This window comes from Lonchura striata, chromosome 2, assembly GCF_046129695.1.
Source record: "Lonchura striata isolate bLonStr1 chromosome 2, bLonStr1.mat, whole genome shotgun sequence".
NCBI classification, from domain to species: Eukaryota; Metazoa; Chordata; class Aves; order Passeriformes; family Estrildidae; genus Lonchura; species Lonchura striata.
The window spans coordinates 41,424,108-41,444,648 of NC_134604.1; the positions used below are offsets into that span (position 1 = coordinate 41,424,108).

Consider the following 20,541-nt stretch of genomic DNA (forward strand, 5'->3'; position numbering starts at 1 on the left):
GGTCAAAATGCAATGAAAGCTATGGCTCCATTGGTCACAATTCTTTACAGGGGGCAAAAGATGAAAGCAGCTCTGTTGCTCCATCTGTGATCTGCTACACACATACTGCTTACTAGTGGACATCTTGAAGGACATCCAGTCTCACGCAAAAAGCACCCACGTTCTCCCTGATTTTCCCTTTCTACCTCGATGCAGACAAACCTTGATGCAGACAAACCTTGATGCAGACAAACCTTCTACCTTGATGTCTCTCACATGGGAGAGGATGTTCTTCCCTGTTCAGCACCTAACCATCATTTCTAAATATCAACTGAATCATAAAATATAGATCTATGTCCTACACCTGTCATCCTTCCCTTATGAAACAACAGATTCATGTCCCAGGATTTATGAGATTAAAGAAGAGAGCATAAAAAAGAGTATTTGTCTCCAGCATTTGTTCTTTCAGAAATTAATTACATTAAGTATTGCAAAAGAATTGCAAATTTCCCCCTTTTAATACTGTTTTTATGCTGTGACCATTAAGAGTAGGCATACCTTTTGGAAATATTACATATTGTAAGGTAAGCTTAAGCAAATTTCTTTGCTGTAAGGTAGGGTACAGAGAAAATAGTAATTATTTTAGTCCACTATAGTGAAATGGCTTTTCAAATTTGTATTTGTATGCTAAAGATTATGATTTCCATCTACTGCAGATGTCCTGCTCTTTCTTCTTGAGAAAAAAGTTCTATGTAATTTTTTCTGAGCTACACCTGAGAATTTTCTCACAGATGGGAGGGCATACTAAGCTTGACCTTCCATGTCCAGCTAAGCAATTTGGGTCCATATATAGGCTAGAATTCATCTGTAGAACACTTTTAGAAGAATCTTGTGAAAGCTTCTTGAATCAGATGCCATGTAAAAATATTCATGTTGCACAAGCAAATGACAAAGAACTTAGTTTCAGAATCAGTCTAAATGACAGCCTCTGAAAGGCTGTTTGGCTCTATGTTTTTTAAATGACAAGTCATCATTCCACAGTAAATTTGTGTGCCTACTACTAATGCACTGGAAGGGTACCAGAAATCTTCTCAAAATACTTTAAAAAAAATGTATGCATTTTTTTTGTCGTTGATATAATTGACTAGTGTAGGCCCTCAATGTGAAACAAGGTTGGAAGATATTCTTGAATGCAAGAGTATGTATATCCTTCAATAAATCATATTTTGCCTTCTCTTATTTACACAAGAGCACAAAAACAAGGGCACAGTAAGGTCTGTGAACCTGCCCTGAGACTTTTTAACTTGCAATACATTAAGGTGAATGCTTAGGATGATGCTAGCTAAGCAATCAACACTTACTTGTCTTTAACCAAAATCTATCTATTTAACCATAATCTAAATGTTTTTTGGTTTTTTTTTTTTTTTAATTACATTTCATGAGAAATTAATTAATAATTTTGGAAATTACATTTTATATTATGTAAGAAAAAGGCTGGACAGGAGCTATTTTTTCAAAAATCTATTAAGAAATCTGCTGGAGGTAAACAGAATTTTTATTGGCTCCATCTCTAATGTATTTGACATGCCTTCTCTACAGGCATTGTGCCATGAGCATGTATGCCAGCTCTACTGAAAGGCAGTGTCTATAAGGTCTAACAAGACTGACCAGTCATTGTTTTTGTCTACAAAATGCTTCAGGAGTCTTCTGAAGAAATTCAAGTTTTCTGAAGAAATTCACTGCAGTAATATAAAACAAAATAACACTTCAGAAGAACTATAAGGAAAATAAAAGTAGAATTCAATTTATTTTTCCAGTAATCCTAATGGCCAGAAACCAACCATTCAATTAACTAGAAAACAAAGAACCCAAATAAAGTGGAGAATAAACAAAAGTAATATCAAACTAATGAAAAAAACATGGCATAAATTGATGCATTTTGTTGAAGGACTGAAACCTATATATGTTGTATTAAAATGTGTATTTTTCAAGGTAAACTTTTTGAAAGAACTGATTTCTCTTCTTCTATGAGATGTCACTGTTTTATTTTAATTTCCATTATCATATTCATTTTATCTTGTGTCTGGTTTTTTTTGCATTTGGCCTCCTGAGTGTGCTATTTGGGCAGGTGTGTGTGTGTGTGTATTATTTTTACGACTTACTTCCAGACTGGAGAACATTGTCTTGTACTTTCTGTCTCTCAGAAGTGGTAATGGCCCACATTGCATCCCCAGCTTCAAGTGTTTAATTCAAATCTTCATAAAAGCACTAGGCTTCTATTGACCAAAAATACATTTTTGCAACACCTCTTACGAGCCACCGAGAAATCAAAGACTGTTGGACAGAAATCAGTGTTTACAGCTTTGCTTGACAATTGTGTTCAGTATTTGTTAAACAGTTTGGATATTCCTTATCATAATGATTATATCATAGTCCTACTCATTATTATGTCAAAGGGATAGAAGTGCACACTGGGGAATTTAAACTATTTTTTTCTAGTAGACCAGCACTGAGAGTATATTCATAGGAGCAGAGATTTAAAAATGCCTAAAAAGATATTGGGAACTTAAACAATAATGCAGTGCAACCTCAGGTAATAAATAATAAGAGTGAAGTGATGAAACACAAATTATATCTTTTCACATAAAACATATTTGGCATTATTTATTAATGCAAATTATTCATGTGTACCAGGCTGCTATCTGTGTAGTTTGATTACAGATACTAAAATATAGAAGTGCATTTCAATTTTCTAGGGTATGCAAAAAAAAAAGTACTGATTGCATTGTAATTTAATAGAGTATGACTATGGAAAATACTTTGAGAATTTAGGACTAGCTTGTTTCTTCTATCAGCGGTACTTACATTAGAAATCATTGTTAGGATAAAAAAATATCAATCTTTCCACTTCTAATTAGAAAATATTTTTAGCCTTTGTACCTACATCCCATCATGTGCATCTAATAAGTTCCTATTCAATTCTAACTTAAGAGAACAAAGTACTCAAATAATTTGGAAATGTTTTAATAAGGATGGCATTTAAAAGAAAGGATTTAACAGATAGAAGTACTCAAGCTGCATTTTTGAGGATGAGGAGCAAGTTTATACGATAAACAAACATCTCTTCTACTGTATACTTAAAATCAATACCTACCCAAAGGCATCTCTTCTCTGACATTACAAGTGTTTCTAAGAGAGGGAGATAGTTTCCTACACTCTTTAAAAAGTCAATGCCATAAAGTAAATATATTAACAATATATCTTCCTTATTTTGAAAGCCTTTTTTTTTCCACTGGAACTACAAGCAATAAATAGAAAATGCTGGCTGATTTTGTTCATGCTGGATGAAATCTCTGAGTCATCCTAAGATGGACATTTATTACAGCATTGAGGTGGTGGTAATTTTTACCCTCTTTTCTCTAGTGTCATTCCAAGGTGCAGTAGATTAGGTTTTCTGAGTATCAGTCAGGCTCAGCAAACTGAGCTGGAAATTTTCCTCCGTATGTACATTAATCACCAAACAAATAGCCAGAAGATGGAATTCCTCACATTGTAAAGTTCTTCTAAAAGTCAATGTAAAATCCTTTAATACACATAACATTTAGATTTTCTATACTGCAGAGTAATATGAAACACATTAGGTGTATATACAAGTTGCTTTAAATTTAGAGCTATCATCTTTGTCCCTCAGGAGCAGCATCTTAGCACACAATTAGTGCCACAATAAGAACAACTATGACATTAAGGGAATTTACCTTTATTTAGACATTATTTCAAAACTACTATGATTATATCTTAATCTCCTATATGGCTTTAAAAAAATTGGTTAGATCACTACTTTATTGATAAGAGTAAGAAACTGTTTACTTACAAATGTCCAAGACAGTTAAAAAAATTATATTTGCCTTTTGTTACTTTTCTGATATATATATGAGAGGAATTCTTTACCATCTTATACTTAGTTTATCAAGGCACCATAGGCAAAATAATTATGTTGAGAAAACAATCTGGAGATCAAGGAACTAGTAAATTGCCTCTAAATACACTTTATTCATTCTCCTTTAATGTCAGACTGTCAACACCATAGTCAGTTGCAACTGATCTAATTGTTTTGATTTCCTACTTAATCTGTTGCATTACTGGGATGCAATTCATTCATGTCAAATTGACATCTAAAATAGGTCAAATGAATCAGGCCTTTGAAGTGTCTATTTCTTTGCATTGCCCTGAAAGGAAGACTAGGATAGCTAGCTCAGATATAGCTATAAGGCAACTGTTCTTTTGTAAAATGTTAGAAGGTAATAACTCATTCCAAGAAAAAAAAAATTAAGCTCAAATAATAGGGATAACAATTTAAAATTTTATTTCATTACATTCAAAATAATTTATGCAAAAATCAATCTTCAAAAAGTCTTTTTCAACATTAACACCAAATTGTTACCTATTAGCATAATCACATAGGAACCTCCTCAATTACTAGTTACCATTACTTAATCACTATAGTATTCATTTTAGCTTGCTTACATTTTATTAAAATTTGGTAGACCATAGATATTTATGATGTGACTATCTGATGCAGTAATTCTAAATACTCTAACATGATATTTTTACTTGTAGTGAACATAATTACAGTTATTTTTAATCTAAAATCTGTGTTTATATTGTTAATTGGAAACTTTTAATATCTAGTAGTAATTGCCTTGGATAAAATTAATGTATACTATCACTGAGGTTATTCTTGTCAATAATTTTCAATTACACTGATAAAAATCCCATTCATGTCCTCAGAGTGTGAAACATGTAGAGGGAGTTACAATGAATTAAACAAAATAGTTGATATTAATTTTACTGATAGTATGGATGCAATTCTCCCCAGGCATTTAGGTACCATTTTCTTACATATCACTCCTTCAAAAGAGATTTCATCCATCATTTTTAAAGTAATAACACTGCAATAATCTGGTACCATTTCCCTGTGATGTCCCACATATCACTGAAAAGCCTTCATATTTCTATTATTTTTATATTTTTAAAGATTATGTCTTAGTTTGCCATTAGTTTTAATTAAAAAATTTTATGCATGGATATTTATATTAGAAATTATATTCCATTCTATGGAAACAATTATGCACATATTTCTAGGATGGAATTCCAAGAATCACATGAAGCTTATTTGTAGGATCAGTTGAACTCACTAGGAGGTTGATTCATAAACTAGGATATTTTATTTTAAGAAAAAGTAATTATGGAAAACCTTTTCTTTTTTCTCACCTTTAACTCCATCAGATTTTTTTTTTTATGTTTAGGCAGTTATCATTGTACGATGTTTTCTGTAATGCAAATCAATCTCGTAATTTTCTCTAAAGCCTTTCACATTTATCAACCTCTTTTTACAAGTATGGCATCAGAAAAACACATCATACTTATCTGACAGAGTTTTCAAAGGACTTGATTTTCAGACAGCAAAATCCCAGCACTTTTTGCTGAAAACAACTACCATTTTCACTGGAGCTGGGGAAAAAATCACTTTTATAACATATAATATTAACTTATCTTGAAACTGACAGGTATGAGTAAGATTTTACCCCTGAAATATTTCATACACACATATGCAAAATTTCACCTATTATTTTTTTGTTAGATGTATTAGGTCCTTTGTAAATTAATACCACATTCAGAAACAATACTTTCAGCACATCTGAGGTTACAGATCTATTTGTTCTAAGCTAGTCAATTATCATCTGCCAACACTGCTGCAAAAACTGTTGATCTATAACCACCTAATCCCTGGATTTTGTTTCTTGGATTTTCCTTTTCATATTCATTACTATCCAATTCATTCTTTGCATAAATTCATAATATTAAAATCTGGAGATTCCCCTTTACAATCTTCTTTTCACAGTCTCTAATTAGTTGGTCTTATATAGTTTAAAATCCAGACAGTATTTTTTTCAAGGCATTGCCTCTTTTGTTTTTCTGAATTGAATTTTTGCTTTCTTTATACTGTCTACTCAAGACAGAAGCTTGGATTCTTTTTCTGGTGGTGTATTTACTCTGTTCTACCAAAAGCACATCATATATTTAAAATGCCTAGACCCTTTCAACAATTTTCCCCATATCCTCTTAAATGTCTGACTCTCTCTGAGTATCTGTATAACTCCTTTATGGTACCTTCCTTCTAGGCCAGTACTGCAGATCTGATTACTGTGACAGAAGTTTTCCTATTCCATGGAGAATTAATGTATTCAGGGCCCAAATCTTCTCCAGCCTGAAATTTGTCCCTTTGTTTTGTGTTTTAATGTCTCAGTTGTTGATTTTACCCACTCAATAGCTGTACTGCACCATGCTTACATGTGCCAAAGCTTTGTCTAAATATAGGACTGTGATCATGGTCAATGTAATTCATTTTTATTAATTAGGAGGAAGTATGGTTCCTTGGTAGGATGCCCAGACCTGTCCTGTTTGCAAGGTCAGTTAGTTTCTCCAGAAATATCTGTCCAGGATTTTTTTTGTTTTGTTAAGTTTTGTTTTGTTTTGGTTGGATTTGGTTTGGGGTTGTTTTGTTTTGTTTTGTTTTGTTTTGTTTTGTTTTGTTTTGTTTTGTTTTGTTTTTTTAAAGGGTTCCATGTTGCTGTGGCTAGGAAAAGCTGCAGGATTGGGCACCATGGTCTAGTATTTGATACTCTCGAACAGTGTATTGTGTCCTGTTCTTTCTCAGTACATTAGAAATACCACCAAATTGCCCATAACTTCAAAATCAACAGCCTTACAGCTTTGCTTGCATTTAATTTCAGTACCAAAAGTCATTTAAAAAAAGTTACAGCTGGAACATACTTGGTAGAAATTTGCTTTGCTCTAGGAAGGTCTGTTAAAAAGAGAAGCAATTATTAGATTTCTTAAAGAAATCAATCAGTATTGTGGAGCACCTAACCAACATAGTTCAGGAAACATATTTTAGTTTTATTTCTATTGATCGGTGGGTGATGATATATAATTGTGACAGATGGCAAAGGAGTTAAAAGATCAGATGAACTGCTGAGGGATTGTTGCCTGATATACATTCCTAAAGCAAACACTGTGATTACTTCTTTGTGCAACTTTGTCTCTACAACGAGAGGAGAGGAGAGGAGAGGAGAGGAGAGGAGAGGAGAGGAGAGGAGAGGAGAGGAGAGGAGAGGAGAGGAGAGGAGAGGAGAGGAGAGGAGAGGAGAGGAGAGGAGAGGAGAGGAGAGGAGAGGAGAGGAGAGGAGAGGAGAGGAGAGGAGAGGAGAGGAGAGGAGAGGAGAGGAGAGGAGAGGAGAGGAGAGGAGAGGAGAGGAGAGGAGAGGAGAGATCAAAGTACATAGATGGTAATTTATATTTGCTCAGCTGACTAGTGACAATTTATTTGATGACTCTTACTTGTAAAATTACATGCTATATCCTAAACTGTGATTTTCAGTGTCTGATACCACCCTGATATTAAGCAGAATAACATGCTCCAGTACAAACTCTTTTATCAAAAACATTGCCTAGCATCATACGTAACAACAAGCTGCTACCTAGGCAGCTCTCTATGTTTGCAAGGCCTTCATTTCCAGTTGAGCTATTCAGCTGAAACCAAGGTCTTCCAGATTTACTCCTTGGATGTGCCCAAGCACTTCGTTATCTTGTCACAATTGACTTGTAGGTCATGCTGGGTACTACAACTCTTAGAGAAGATCAAATAAATAAGTTCTGGGAGATTATGACCTTCTTTTCTTTATGACAAAGCAGAAGTGAAGTATGGAGGCATTTATACACATTAGTCTGCTGAAAAGTCAGTGCAGCAAAATGACCTGTCTAGATGGAGTCATGTCTTGTGGAAATGGTGTCTACAAGCCTCCAGCTGCTACTGACACCTGAACAATCATGCCACTCCCCAAACCTTCAATCTGAACAGTGGTTCTCAGATATTTGTCTCAGTTCATGCATATAATGACATTCTGAAAGAAATTATGAAGAATTCAGGGGAGAAAATAGACTAGTGACTGAAACACTATCAAACATCTTACATATTATCTTCATAATAGGGACCTTGGGAGATCAGACTTTTATTTCCTGCAGATTCTTTGTCTGTATCATGCCAGTAAGATAGTCTCAAATACATTTACTGTGGAAGTTGTAAAGTTTTTAATTTAGATGAGCTCAGTGCCATCACTTCTGAATTGGGAAGGCTTACTTCCTTTGCCACCATTATGTTATTTTAGGAGTAGAATCCATGAACTAAAAGTAATAAATACATATAAGAAATGTTTTAGTGCAATTTTTGTTATGAATTAACTCAATGAAATACAAAACAAGTAATCTTTAATGATTTGTTCACCCAGAGGGAAGGAAAGGTTTTTTTCTGTGTGTACTACTGTTACAGCTTCCTGTGAACCACAACACCTACACAGGAATTTTCCAATAAACTGTATGGAGATTAGTCACTGTCATATTTCAGTTTCATATGATAAGAAACTGTACTATGAGTCATTCTGTGTTTAATCTTCCAAAATCCCAACTGACTGTGATCTTTAATTACTAATTAAAAGAAGGAAAAGTCACATCCAGTTGACAGAACACAACAAAATGAAAGATTGTTTTCAATATATCCTTGAATGTTTGTAATTAATTTAAATGGAAAAGTTATTAAAAGACAAATAAACAAAAAGAGAAGGAAGACTCATAAGAAGAAAGGAAAAAAAAAAAAGAAAGTAGAATCATGTGCACAGGATTTCTATAGGTTAGTATACCACTCACTGTCAGGAACCTCTATGGAAAAGACTGGAAATACAAATGTGTGTTTCTCAAGATGCAGATAACATTATGTAAAACAATATGTTTAAAAATATTATATTGCATATATTACTCAAGTGAAAAAATCTGTTTGCTGAGAAGCTCTGAAAGCAGTACTGTTTATTGGCCCACTTTACTTTGGTGGTTAAAAGTTGGTATCTGCATTTGAAAATTTTTAATTTGTTACTTAAGATTGGTTGCTTATTTGTTTGGTTTTAGTTTTTCTAAATGACAGAATGAAAAGATGAAAAATGCTTAACTATAATATTTCCACTTGATTCTGTGTTTTGCCTGGAAATTGCATTATGTAGATGTGAAAGACAGCTGAGAAATGTGCTGAAATAATTTATGTGAGAAGAGATGAAAACTGACAAACACAGAATGATTATAACTAATTAATCATAACCATCAACAACTGTAACCACGAACATCCTAATTATTGTGAACTTAACATGCCAAGTTGAATCCTATAGTAGCTCTGGAGTTTTCAACATAATCTTGTCATTTTATTCTGTATGTAAATATTTCTTCTAATTTGCTTTGGTCCAGTACTTCAGGATTTATGAATGAAGAAATCCTACTGAAATTCAGGGAGATTTTGGTACCTACAAATTCCCTTTTTTCTCAAGGCTTAGGGAAGAATTAATCTTTATTGATGATACTGATGGTAATAATTGATGTTATTGAAACTAGGTGTAACAAAAGGAAAAATTCTTCAACACTATGAATTTCCTCAAATTTCCTGGGGTATCTCTCCATGCAAGATTAGATTACAGAAAAAATGAGTAGTTAGACAAGACAAAACAGTGGAAGAAACATATCAGTTCATAATTAATATAAAATCTGTGTAGGATCACAAGTAGTGAATATTTTAGTTGAAATGTAAAATATTCTCTTTTAAAAAGTAGAGCATAGTAAATAGAGAACTAGTGTATTTTTTCTCATTAAAATTTTAAGTTTTTAATAAATAGAAATCATCCAATTTGGGAAATAAATTAAAACAAAAATAATTGTACTAGATTTAATACACGATTCTATAAATCAATTTAGGGAATAGTTATATAAATTAACAACTGAAATACAGTGCCATATAACAGTAACAACAAAAATAATAATTATAATGCTAACTATAGTAACACAAATTGTAATTAAAAAGGAGAAAACAAAAAGAGAAAGGGACAAAACCCAGGGGAAAACAGAGACATACAGTGCAGTTATTCAGCACCCACTGACTGATGCCCAGCCGGTCCCCAGGAGCGATCGATGTCTCCCGACCAACTCCCCCCAGCTCATGCACTGAGCAGGATGCTCTGTGCTATGGAATATCCCTCTGGCCAGTTTGGATCAGCTGGCCTGGCCATGCTGTCTCACAGCTTCCTTGTGCCCTCCTCACTGGAAGAGAATGAAGCACTAAAAAGTCCTTGGTTTCAGATAATCACTGCTCAGCAGCAAGCACATCAATGTTTTGTCAACATTATTCACATAAATCCAAAACACAGCATGGCACCAGCTACTAAGAAGAAAACTTACTGTATTTCAGACAAAATCAGAACTCTAGAATAGTTAATTATGTCTCTAATATATTGTATTATGATATAAGATGTTTGCTACATCTATGGATTCATGAGTCCACTGTGATAGGAAATGTAGAAAGTAAAAAAAAATGTTTCTACTTACAAGGTAAAACAACTAGACATAGCCATGACATACAACTAAATGAAGAAAAATAACCAGCCAACAGGTATTTTTAAATTGTTATCATTTATAAAAATTATAGAAATATGTAAGGACAGAAAAATATTCCTTTATTTGACTATTTATCTGCCTTTCACAGTAAAAATTTAATTCAGGGGTAATGAATCAATAGTGTATACATTAAATTTCATGCTGATACATGTGCATGAAACAGTGTTTTGTTTTTGCAAGAACACATCCATGGAGTGCCATTATTCAAAGACCTTTCTTTATTTTTTTCTGAGAAAAAATATCTTGTAGAATCCAAGAAAGATTCTGAAGATGCTGGTTTAAATATAAGTACAGTATCTTGTGTCTCCTTTCTCTGTTTTTCACATTTTCAGAGAGAAGTCCTTAAACATTCTCCTGAGTTCCTTGTCATCTTTCATTAGTACTCACTGAAAAAATCTGTGTATCAACCCTCTTTTCTTAAAACTCTAATGGCTCTGCAGGTGTACACAGAGAGAGGATTGCTGTCATGCAGGCTTGAACTGCATCATTGTTTCTCTATGCTCTATTTCTCTTTTTACATAGTAACTTCTCTGAGAAAAAAAAAATCACCTTTTTCACATCATGTCAGTCTGATGGTCCATGAAGGATTAATGTATTTCTGTATTATGTATTTCTGGTAATACATAATAACAGCAGCAATGATAATAAGCATGATACATTCTAAAGTGTTTAAATCTTGCCCTTATTTTGTCACCTCAAAGTCATATTGTAATGTGATTTTTGAAATTTCAAGATGTATGCTTTTCCCATTATCAATGGTGAGATGATGTTTCTGTCATGGTAGAAATATTTTTTCCTGAATTTTCACACTTTTCCTAGTGAATAATTTAAATATTAAAAGTTACTCTTAGGTCAAATGAGTGACCCTACTAATACAGCACTATCTACTTAATCTGGTATTCCTAGAAAATAAGTGTATGTCACTATAAAATAATCTATTAATTTTCTTGTACTGTTGGATACTCTGAGTATTGTGTTGTTTAGTTCATCCAATGTAAATCTTTCCTATACAATCATACATTATATCATTTCAATACCTACCTTTCATTCTTCTATAGCTTGTGTTTGTGGGTTATTAAACAGAACATTTCTGTTTTCCATTGTTTAGAGTGTACAGTCAAACCATGTTTTTGATTTAGGTTATAATGGGATTCTGAAAAACATGTTTTAATGGAATTCTTTTCCCTGTAAATCTTACCTTTTTTAAAGAGCTACAATTCCAGCTCAAGGTCTATTTCTTCATCCTGTCTTTCAAATCCAAGGAGAGGAAGGCTACCCTCTCTTTGTGACAATGCAATAAATAAGTTTGTCCTTGGCCTGACAGAAGAATCTCTCCTTGTGTAGAGCTATTTTTACCTTATTGGAAAGAATATTGCCTGCTTTATACTTGTCTTTTGGTATCTTCAGGATATGTCTTTAAACATTTTAATACATATCATATTATGTCCATTTTAAACTCCATAATAAATTTGCATATAAAATAGTTTAAACTTACAGAACCGAGCTGGCAGAGGACATTGTTCTGAACCAATCCAATTTCTTCTTTAAAGCTGAATTGACTGGTTTAAGTCACTGATAATGAAGTACAGAGACTTTTACAGGTTCCGTGCTAGGTTACCAAGCAATAATTGCCTACAATAAAAACAAGATCTGTTTTTCATCTTTAATTTGTTCCTAATATCATAGCAGTTACCCCTCAACTGTTGACTGGGTCACAAAAACCTGTTGCCCCCATTAGCTGCAGCAAGGTGATGAGCACAGTGCATCAATGATCCCTCCTGCACATACCTAAAATACAAACTGCAGTGAAGGTGACTTGGAAAGCCATTAAGTGAAAAAAAACTTCTCCAACTTTTGTTAAAGTCCTTCTGTCAATGGCAGAACATTTCCCCTTTTATTAAAGTATGTATTTTGTTAGACATGTAAAAGTCTTCTGGTTGCTTCAACTGCCTTGAGGTTTTTCTCATTTATTTCCCTTTACTCCTTTCACTTTTTGTGGAAGAGTTTTCTTTTCTGCTGAATTTTGTTAAAACAAAAGGTCTTGTGGTGATGTCATTGTTTCACAATGTGTATCGATACATAAGTATATGTGCTGAGAGAAAGCCATGCTTTAGCTCATTTCCAAAAATGGGAATAGCCACTGTGGAAAAAGCTGAAATACCTGGCAGCTCCTTTGGATCAGATATATAAATGGTTTTCCAAAGTTTATAACTTCTCTCAAAGATCAAATACTGCACTGAGCTAATGTAAATACACTTGCAGTGTAAATTTGACATCCAGAAAACACTGCACCAAACCCATTGGATTTAATGTCTGGCATCATCAGTAGCTCTGGAATTTCTTTATTTCCCTTTTACAATGGAGATCACTCCTGTCTCACAGGTTGTATACTAGTGACAATACATAATTTTTTTAATTGAATAATTTCTCAGCAGTAAAGAAAATGTGGTTATTCCCGCCACATGCACTCCATCCAAATGTGTCTTGTGTGGTTTGCATATATATTGTTAATAGCAAGTTACAGTAGACATGGTGGCTGACACAAACTACATTTTTTCAAAGTGGTCAATGCCATTTCTTATGTTAAAAATATGGGAATTATGTAGCGGAACCCCAGGAACTGCTTTGACAAAAACATAGTATATGTTATCATCTTTGCCACTAGTACTGAGATATGACTAAATTAATCTTTCAGGGCAAAAGATGAACACCTATGGAGCATAAGAAAACATTTTATTATCAATCAACTATATACGTCATAATAAGATGAAGGACAGACTCATTCTGTGTCTGTGACATTCTGACATGTCACATGTGCTGCAGGTTTAAACTGTAGCAAGAGTAGTGAACCCAAATGTCACTGTGGGAGAGGTTACAGTTCCCACCTCTAAAGCTGCATCCTGCCTACCCTTTCTTTTATTATCTACCTCTTTAGAGTTTTAAAGTGAAATGAAAGATGTTTTTACAAATTTTTAGTAGCTGCCTTTTTTTTTCCCAGTGTGGCTAGATATGTAATGGCTGAGATTTACAAGAAAGTAATTAAATTTTCCATTAATTTGATTTTTCCTTATTGCATTTATTACTTTAATGTGGGGGAACTTCAAGCATGATCCTTCACCTTTTCTTCCTTTTAAACTTCTCTACATTTATTTGTTTTACAGCTAAACCCCTTCTTTTGTACCTGCTAATCCTTTTTTGCTGTATGCTAACAAGAAATCCAATTCAGAACAAACAAAGCAAAAAAAAAAAGCTGAAATTCAAAGCTCTTTAATACTTTCCTCCTTTCGTTTGAAAATAATTGTTTTGAACAAATAGAAACTTGAGTCATACATAGTATGTTTACTTTAAAATCTGGAAGAATATCTTTGTTTTTCATTTGGTGAAAATAAAAGTATATTTTTCCGTCCCAGTGCACATTCAAAGCAGGAAATGGAAGAAAAGATATTCAAAGGCCACTATAACTAATAGGAAAATAGTATTTAATCACCTGAGGACTTGTCTAAGAAAAGTTTCAATTACAAGATGCTCTCCCATTCAAACTTTTCATGCGGGGATGTACCAGCCCACTGTTTTCTGAACACAAAATATTGCTTTTCTGCAGAATATGCTGTCAGGTAACATGCATTAGGAGACACTTTTGAGAGAAATTGCACCAGAGTGTATTATAACCCATGGCGTGCTCCTTTTAATATGCAACACAGTATTTAAATCTTTAATTATCTATTGACCAGCAACATTTTTCAAAGTTTTGTAATATAACTCTAATTTTAAATGTATTCCACTGGATCCTACATACCTTTTTTCTATTCAAGCATGACACCTATTGTGGAAATCAAAACACTAACTTATTTTGGCCAAAGAGAGCACAAATTTAATTGTATATAAATTTTAAACTTCTGATTGTGTCTAAAATATAACATAGAAATTTTAATAATAATTTTAAAAAAACCCTCAAATTACTTTTGAAAATCATTGGAATTCAGTTTTATGCTCTACTAGGTCTGGAGCAAGATGTGGAATTTTAGCATCTGATAGAGAAATGTCAACTGAATGCAATTAAGGTAGGAATAATTCTGCTCCACCTGTTCAAACTGTTTGGTGTTGTCTGGCTCATCCCAGCACTCTGGGCTGTATGCAGAAATTAGGAAGTCTGGCTACAGGTTACTCAATATCAGTGAGAAAAAGCTCCCACTGGCCAAATCTATTCATATTTCTAATCCACATTTAATGCTTGCTGAAGCTTCGGTATCCTTTTCAAAGATATCTTGTTGCTGCTCTCTTCACCTTGATCCACATCACATAGAAAAGTCTCCAGAAAATCCCTGAGAGAGGTTTCAAAAACCATCACTGGCCCTGAGAACAGGTGAAGACACCAGTCTAATGGCAGAATGGAAGTCTTATATCTCTTTACTACAGATATAAATGCTAGAGTATTGCTATCCACCCCAAAAGTGAATCCATGTTGAGTATTCTGTGTGGTAAGTGGAATAATAGGATCTTCTGGTTGAGTCTTTAAATAATCACAATGAACTGTTCATATCATTGCCCTACAGCTTTATTAAAAATTTTTGTTCCAATAGTGAAATGTTTCTTATTAACCTAATAGAGGGAAAATTTTGAGGGAAAATATGCTTACCTACAACTGGTTTGGGCTTATAGCATCAGAGAAATCAGAAGGAAAGTATTTGGCAGAGCAAATGTGCTATTGAGTACAAATGTTCTATAGTTTTAGAACCAATGTGTTGCTTTTCATTTCTGTCATCACCATGTCCTGTCTATGTTGTCCAAGTGGGGTCTGCAACATCATCAGTTTGAATTTTAGCCAAGATGTTCCCTCCAGTTGTATTTCTTCTTTTTCACTGTGTATTAATCCCTTCCACTGAGGGAGAAAATCAAGCAGGATACAGTAAAAGGACATAAAAGCACTATTAAATGTATCTGTAAATGGCGTGTATATATATATGTATATAGTCTGCTGCTTTTTTTTGATACTGTATGCAAGTGCACTAAAAGAGGAGTAAAATGCTGATGCAACATGGAATATTTGCAATGGAAATGGATTTATTTTTCAGGCCCTCCTATTACAGATCAAGGTATGGAAAAAGGAACAGTCAGCTTTAAAAGAGGAAATAAAACAGAAGTCACAGTAGCCACAAAATTTAAAATCTTTAATATGTAACTAAAATGCTCTGTTCTTTTGATAGATCTGGGGAATTTTAGCGGTCGGACAAGAAGTGCTGTATCTGTACGTGAAGGTCAAGGAGTTGTTCTGATGTGCTCCCCTCCACTTCATTCTCCAGGTACAGTAGGCTGCAGCCAGTATTCATGCTCCTCCTTTACCATTTCCTCATTAATGGATGCTCAGGATTTTAGATTCAATATGTATTTGATTGTGGAACTTCAAAGATGAAACATCTACCATTCTTCTGACAGTTTTTGGAGTACCAAAGGACTATTTTAATTGCATATATTGCAAATGCCAATGAATAGCAGCAGAGTTTCTATTACAAGATTGTTTAATTCCTGGTAGAATACTTGAATGTAACAATAGTCTCCATGCCATCAGCAGTGAATATGCTGTCTTGAGGTCACAGAACATTGCTTTTAGTGTTTAGAAGCCTTCATAAATTGCTCCAAATTCCAATGTCATGATACTTTTGTTGAATACAAATTTTATTTTATTTTCAGTAGTAGAGACATGATTTGGTTACTTCCTCTCACTGTATAACTTAGTTTTGTAAAACTGCATCATTGCTTAAACTCAGCATTAGTATAAATTCTATGAAATGCCTGTGGATCCCCCCATGAAAACATAGGTATTCCAGAGAGGTAACTTTTTTACTTTTCAAATTGATGCTCCTCCAAAATCTGCAGACAGCTGGGTACATCCTTATACTTGCATGCCATACAACACCTGGAGATATCATGCTAGACAGAATAACTTGTTTTCATTAGATACAGTATAGCCTAATCTTTTCTTCTCTGGGGAATGAAGTCTGTACTGAGGGAATTTTTCTACTCCAAATTTTGGGCCTGAAGAAAAGTAACATTGCAGATCTGCAATGGGAGATCTGCAGGAAATAAAATCTCCTCTGAGTTCCTGTTGGAGAAATGTGTTCAGTACCTGCAAAGATTATTATTGCTGTATTGCAGTTATCAACGCCATCTCTCTGATTTCTCCCTTCTGACCAGATTCTCTTGTTGTGGTTACCTCTACAATTTCTTTCTGTGTTTGACACTATATGATGCAATTGAGTACATGATGTTAAGGCTTGATTGTGATAAGTAAACTGAGAGGGAAAAGATGTAGACAGAAAAAGTGAGCAATGGTTCCAGCAGTGCAGCTGAATTTCATTACCCAAAACAAGCTGAGATTGAAACAATAGATGGACATTAATCAAGAGTGAAATTCTCATACACCTTTTAAGAGCTGCCCTTCCACAAAATACACCTGTATATGTCACCAAAATATTTAGAATTCTTTTCCTGAAATTATGCGTCTGTGCTTTATTTAGTCAGATTTTATCACTGCTGTTACACAGACGTTGCCTTTGATGGTGAAAACCGGTATCTTTCATTTTCATCACCAGGACAGCAAACCCCTACTGTGCAAACTACAGTGCTCAGAAACAGCATTCAGTTGTTTTAATTTATATTGTTTGAGTACCAGTAGGCTATGCCAACAGGAAAATTACTTCCAGAAAAATATTTTTATACTCTGTTGGCATAATTTTTTCACCATAGCTAAGCCAGAAAAGGTTCTACAGAGTGGTGAAGTAATCAACAAAAGCTGAAAAATTGCACTGATATGCAGATGTAAACACAAGCTCCTATCAGTAAGAAGAAGACTTAGCCTCCCTTCCTTTTGTTCATTACATAATGCAAGTAATGCAGTTCTTTATCCAAAGAGTTGTCAATCCCTGGAACAGGCTGCTCAGGGAAGTGGTGGAGTCACAAATCCTGGAGGTATTTGAAAAATGTGGCTATTAAGGACATGGTTTATTGATGGAACTAGTGCTGATTTAATGTTTGGACTTAATGATCTTAGCGGTCTTTTCCAACCTAAATGAATCTGTGATTCTATCACAGGCAATTTGCTTCCAGCTTCTTACTTGCAAATTACTGGGGGCTAGTAAGTTCTTGTGGTACTGCAGTGGGGTGGGACTGCAAGTGGTATTAATACAATGGCTGGAGTCTCCCTGGAAGTAGCAGAGCTACCTCCACAGGCCTCAGGTGATGTTTCAAAAATAAATCATTCCACAAAGCCACGGCTATAAAATACAAGAAATTGATGAAAGTTGACTGCCAGATCAGAGTCTATTTGTAAAAAAATAATTTTGGACAAAACCTGAAATTTCAGAGGGAAGTGTATGAATTCATTTCTGAAATTAACCAATAAATACAACATTTCCAGATAAAAAGGTCTTTAGCCAAGCAGAGGTACTTCAAGGATTTGTGTACAGGAACATCTAAAATTTCCTTAAGTATTCAGTTTCTTGGTACTTCATTTTAGTTTCTGTGTCTGATTTGCAAAGATAGTATTATCTTCTAAATAGCCCTAAGAATTTGTGAACAATAAAATCACCCAGGAGACAAATTTTCAAGTGAATCCTAAGATTTCATAGTGAATATGTCTAAGCTAAAGACTGTTCAGAGCACGTTTGCAATGTGTGAAGATCTCAAATTAACAAGACCATGAGTTATGGGAGTGTTTTTGTTGAAAAAGAATTTTTTGTGGCTGAACACTGTAAGCATTGCAATATTGACTTGTTCATATTGATCAGCACCTTTAGAAATAATTTTCAATTACTTATCACAGGAGATAAATCCATGATACAATATCAAGCCTAATAATTCTCCACAACCTCATAAGCAATTTGTCCTTCAACAGAATTCCTCAATCTCTCCAGTCAATAACTGAACTGCCCAAGAACTTCAGCTTGAACCCTTTTAGACAGTGTGGGAAAAAAAAGATGACTTAGCAAAAGAAAACTGCATTAAGAGAGATATAACTTTATTAATATGTTTTCAAATAGAAGATAAATACTTTTGATTAAATAGTACCTATATTCCATTCTTACAGAGTATAGTTTTAGAAAAAATTCTGAAAGCCTTTGCAAAGCATCATTGACTGAAAAAATACTACACTAATTTCTTTTGACAAGATTTTAATCAGAGAGGCAGTTTAATATGCATATAGTCTTGATTTCTGTTTATTTATGCTGTGATATATTATCAAGAGGTAATGCATTAAACATACAAACACACACAAACTTGTGATATATTTATATTATTCATATAGGCTTTCATTAGATTGTTGTCCAAATATTTCACAGGGAAATCAAGGGGGAATGTGGGGTAGTAAGCACACCTGAAATAGATTCTGAGTATTGCAGTGCAGATTCAAATGAGAGACTTATCTCTTTAGTTTAATAAATGAGTTTTTAAAGTTATTGTCATCTTTGCTGAGTAATAGAAAGGCAACAAACTGAGGGAATTTTTTTGTAGAGATATTATCCACTCCTTCAAAATGGTGAAGGAAAATATATTAAATGAAAAGATTTTTCTGCCAGTTCTTTATGTCAAACAGCCACCAAGAGATTGTCACCTCCTGCTTTGCCTGGACCATTGCTCATAAAGAAATGCTACCTCTAACTTCCTTGGGAGTCCTGTATCATTTTGATGTGCCTACTCCAGGAGCTTTCCCACTAGAACTGTTTTTGTTGCTAATCCTTGTCTCCTGTGAAATATATTGAATATGGATAACTTGATCATTCATAAACACAATATTTTATCTTTTTTTTTTTGCTTCCATAAACACAATATCTGATTATTACCAATTATTTATTTTCTCCAAGAGGGGTTTCCTAGGCAGTTAACTCTTAGTTGTCCTTGCTAAGCAAGAGCTACATTAATTACTGACTGCTTAAATAACAAACTTTGTTTGATGTTTCCAATTTAAAATGCTTCTGCTGTTTTCTTTCCATAAACAGGAATATGGTTTTTCATTGTGGTATTCTAAATGATGTAAATATAGGGTTTTATTCAGTCATTTAATCATCTTAATTACAAGGTTTACCATAGCAAGATTAAAAATGAATGGAAGTTTTCATCCAGATTTACATGTTTCCCTCAGAATTAATACTTTCAGCTGAGCTTTTTAAGGCTTTTATTCAAGGCTTTCAGTATGAGCTTAATGGAGAATGACGATTCCCATTGTTAGAATGAGTAGAGCTCTGATGCACACAGGGGAAGGCAGATGTGTGCTCCATCCTGCCTCAGAGGGATGCTGCCGTCTGGAGGGAGCTCTGCTACATAATCTATCTGCAGCATGTGACATCTGTACAGATGTTAAACTATAACCTTTTTTTAAAAATCTCTTTCTAAAGGGTAAAGCTGATCTTATAAAGTTTGGTAATTGTGCTGTAAGCTGCATCTTTTATACCTCCCTTTTACTGTTATAAAACTTTTCATAACAAATATTTCATCAAAGACGATTCATGCCAGTGCCATGGGGATCACAATCCTTTCCATCCATGTCTGGATGTCTGCATACTGTGCTGCTAAACAGGCAAGCTGCTAAAAAATTCCTGCTACTATGCACCAGAAACTTTTGTCCTGTTCAGTTACCTACAGAGTTTTCTTGGTCCTCATGTTAATTGGAGAAACTCACACAAAATAAAGTTTCTTTAAGTCATTCTAAGCTCCTATTTATGCATACTTCAGACACAGTCAGACATCCACATTGGAAGTAAACACAAACCCATCACTTCTTACTGTTCAGGGTCTGCTAAAGGAACATGAAAGATTTTGCTTTTTTTGTCATGAAAACATTTGCATTAAATCTGCAGTTTTGGACTGCAGCTTCACTACTAGTTGGAAACCAAGTCCAACTGAAGTGCAACAGCTTTAGAACTCCCCTGGTTTGAACACTGCATGAATCATACATAAAAATAATAAGACAGGCTCTAAATCACCTCATTCAGAAAGAGAATGGTTAGTAAACTTCTCCAGGCA

General features: G+C 34.1%; 1 protein-coding gene across 8 annotated transcripts in view; it reads left to right on the forward strand.

Annotated features, from left to right (window-relative positions):
• Nucleotides 1–20,541, forward strand: part of CNTN5 (contactin 5) — a 591,904-nt gene that overhangs the window by 397,922 nt on the left and 173,441 nt on the right. For all 8 annotated transcript variants that reach the window (XM_021529320.3, XM_077781341.1, XM_021529327.3 and 5 more), the window contains one exon: nucleotides 15,729–15,824. In XM_021529320.3, the coding sequence (XP_021384995.2) occupies nucleotides 15,729–15,824 (96 nt within the window). The remainder of the gene's footprint in view (nucleotides 1–15,728; nucleotides 15,825–20,541) is intronic.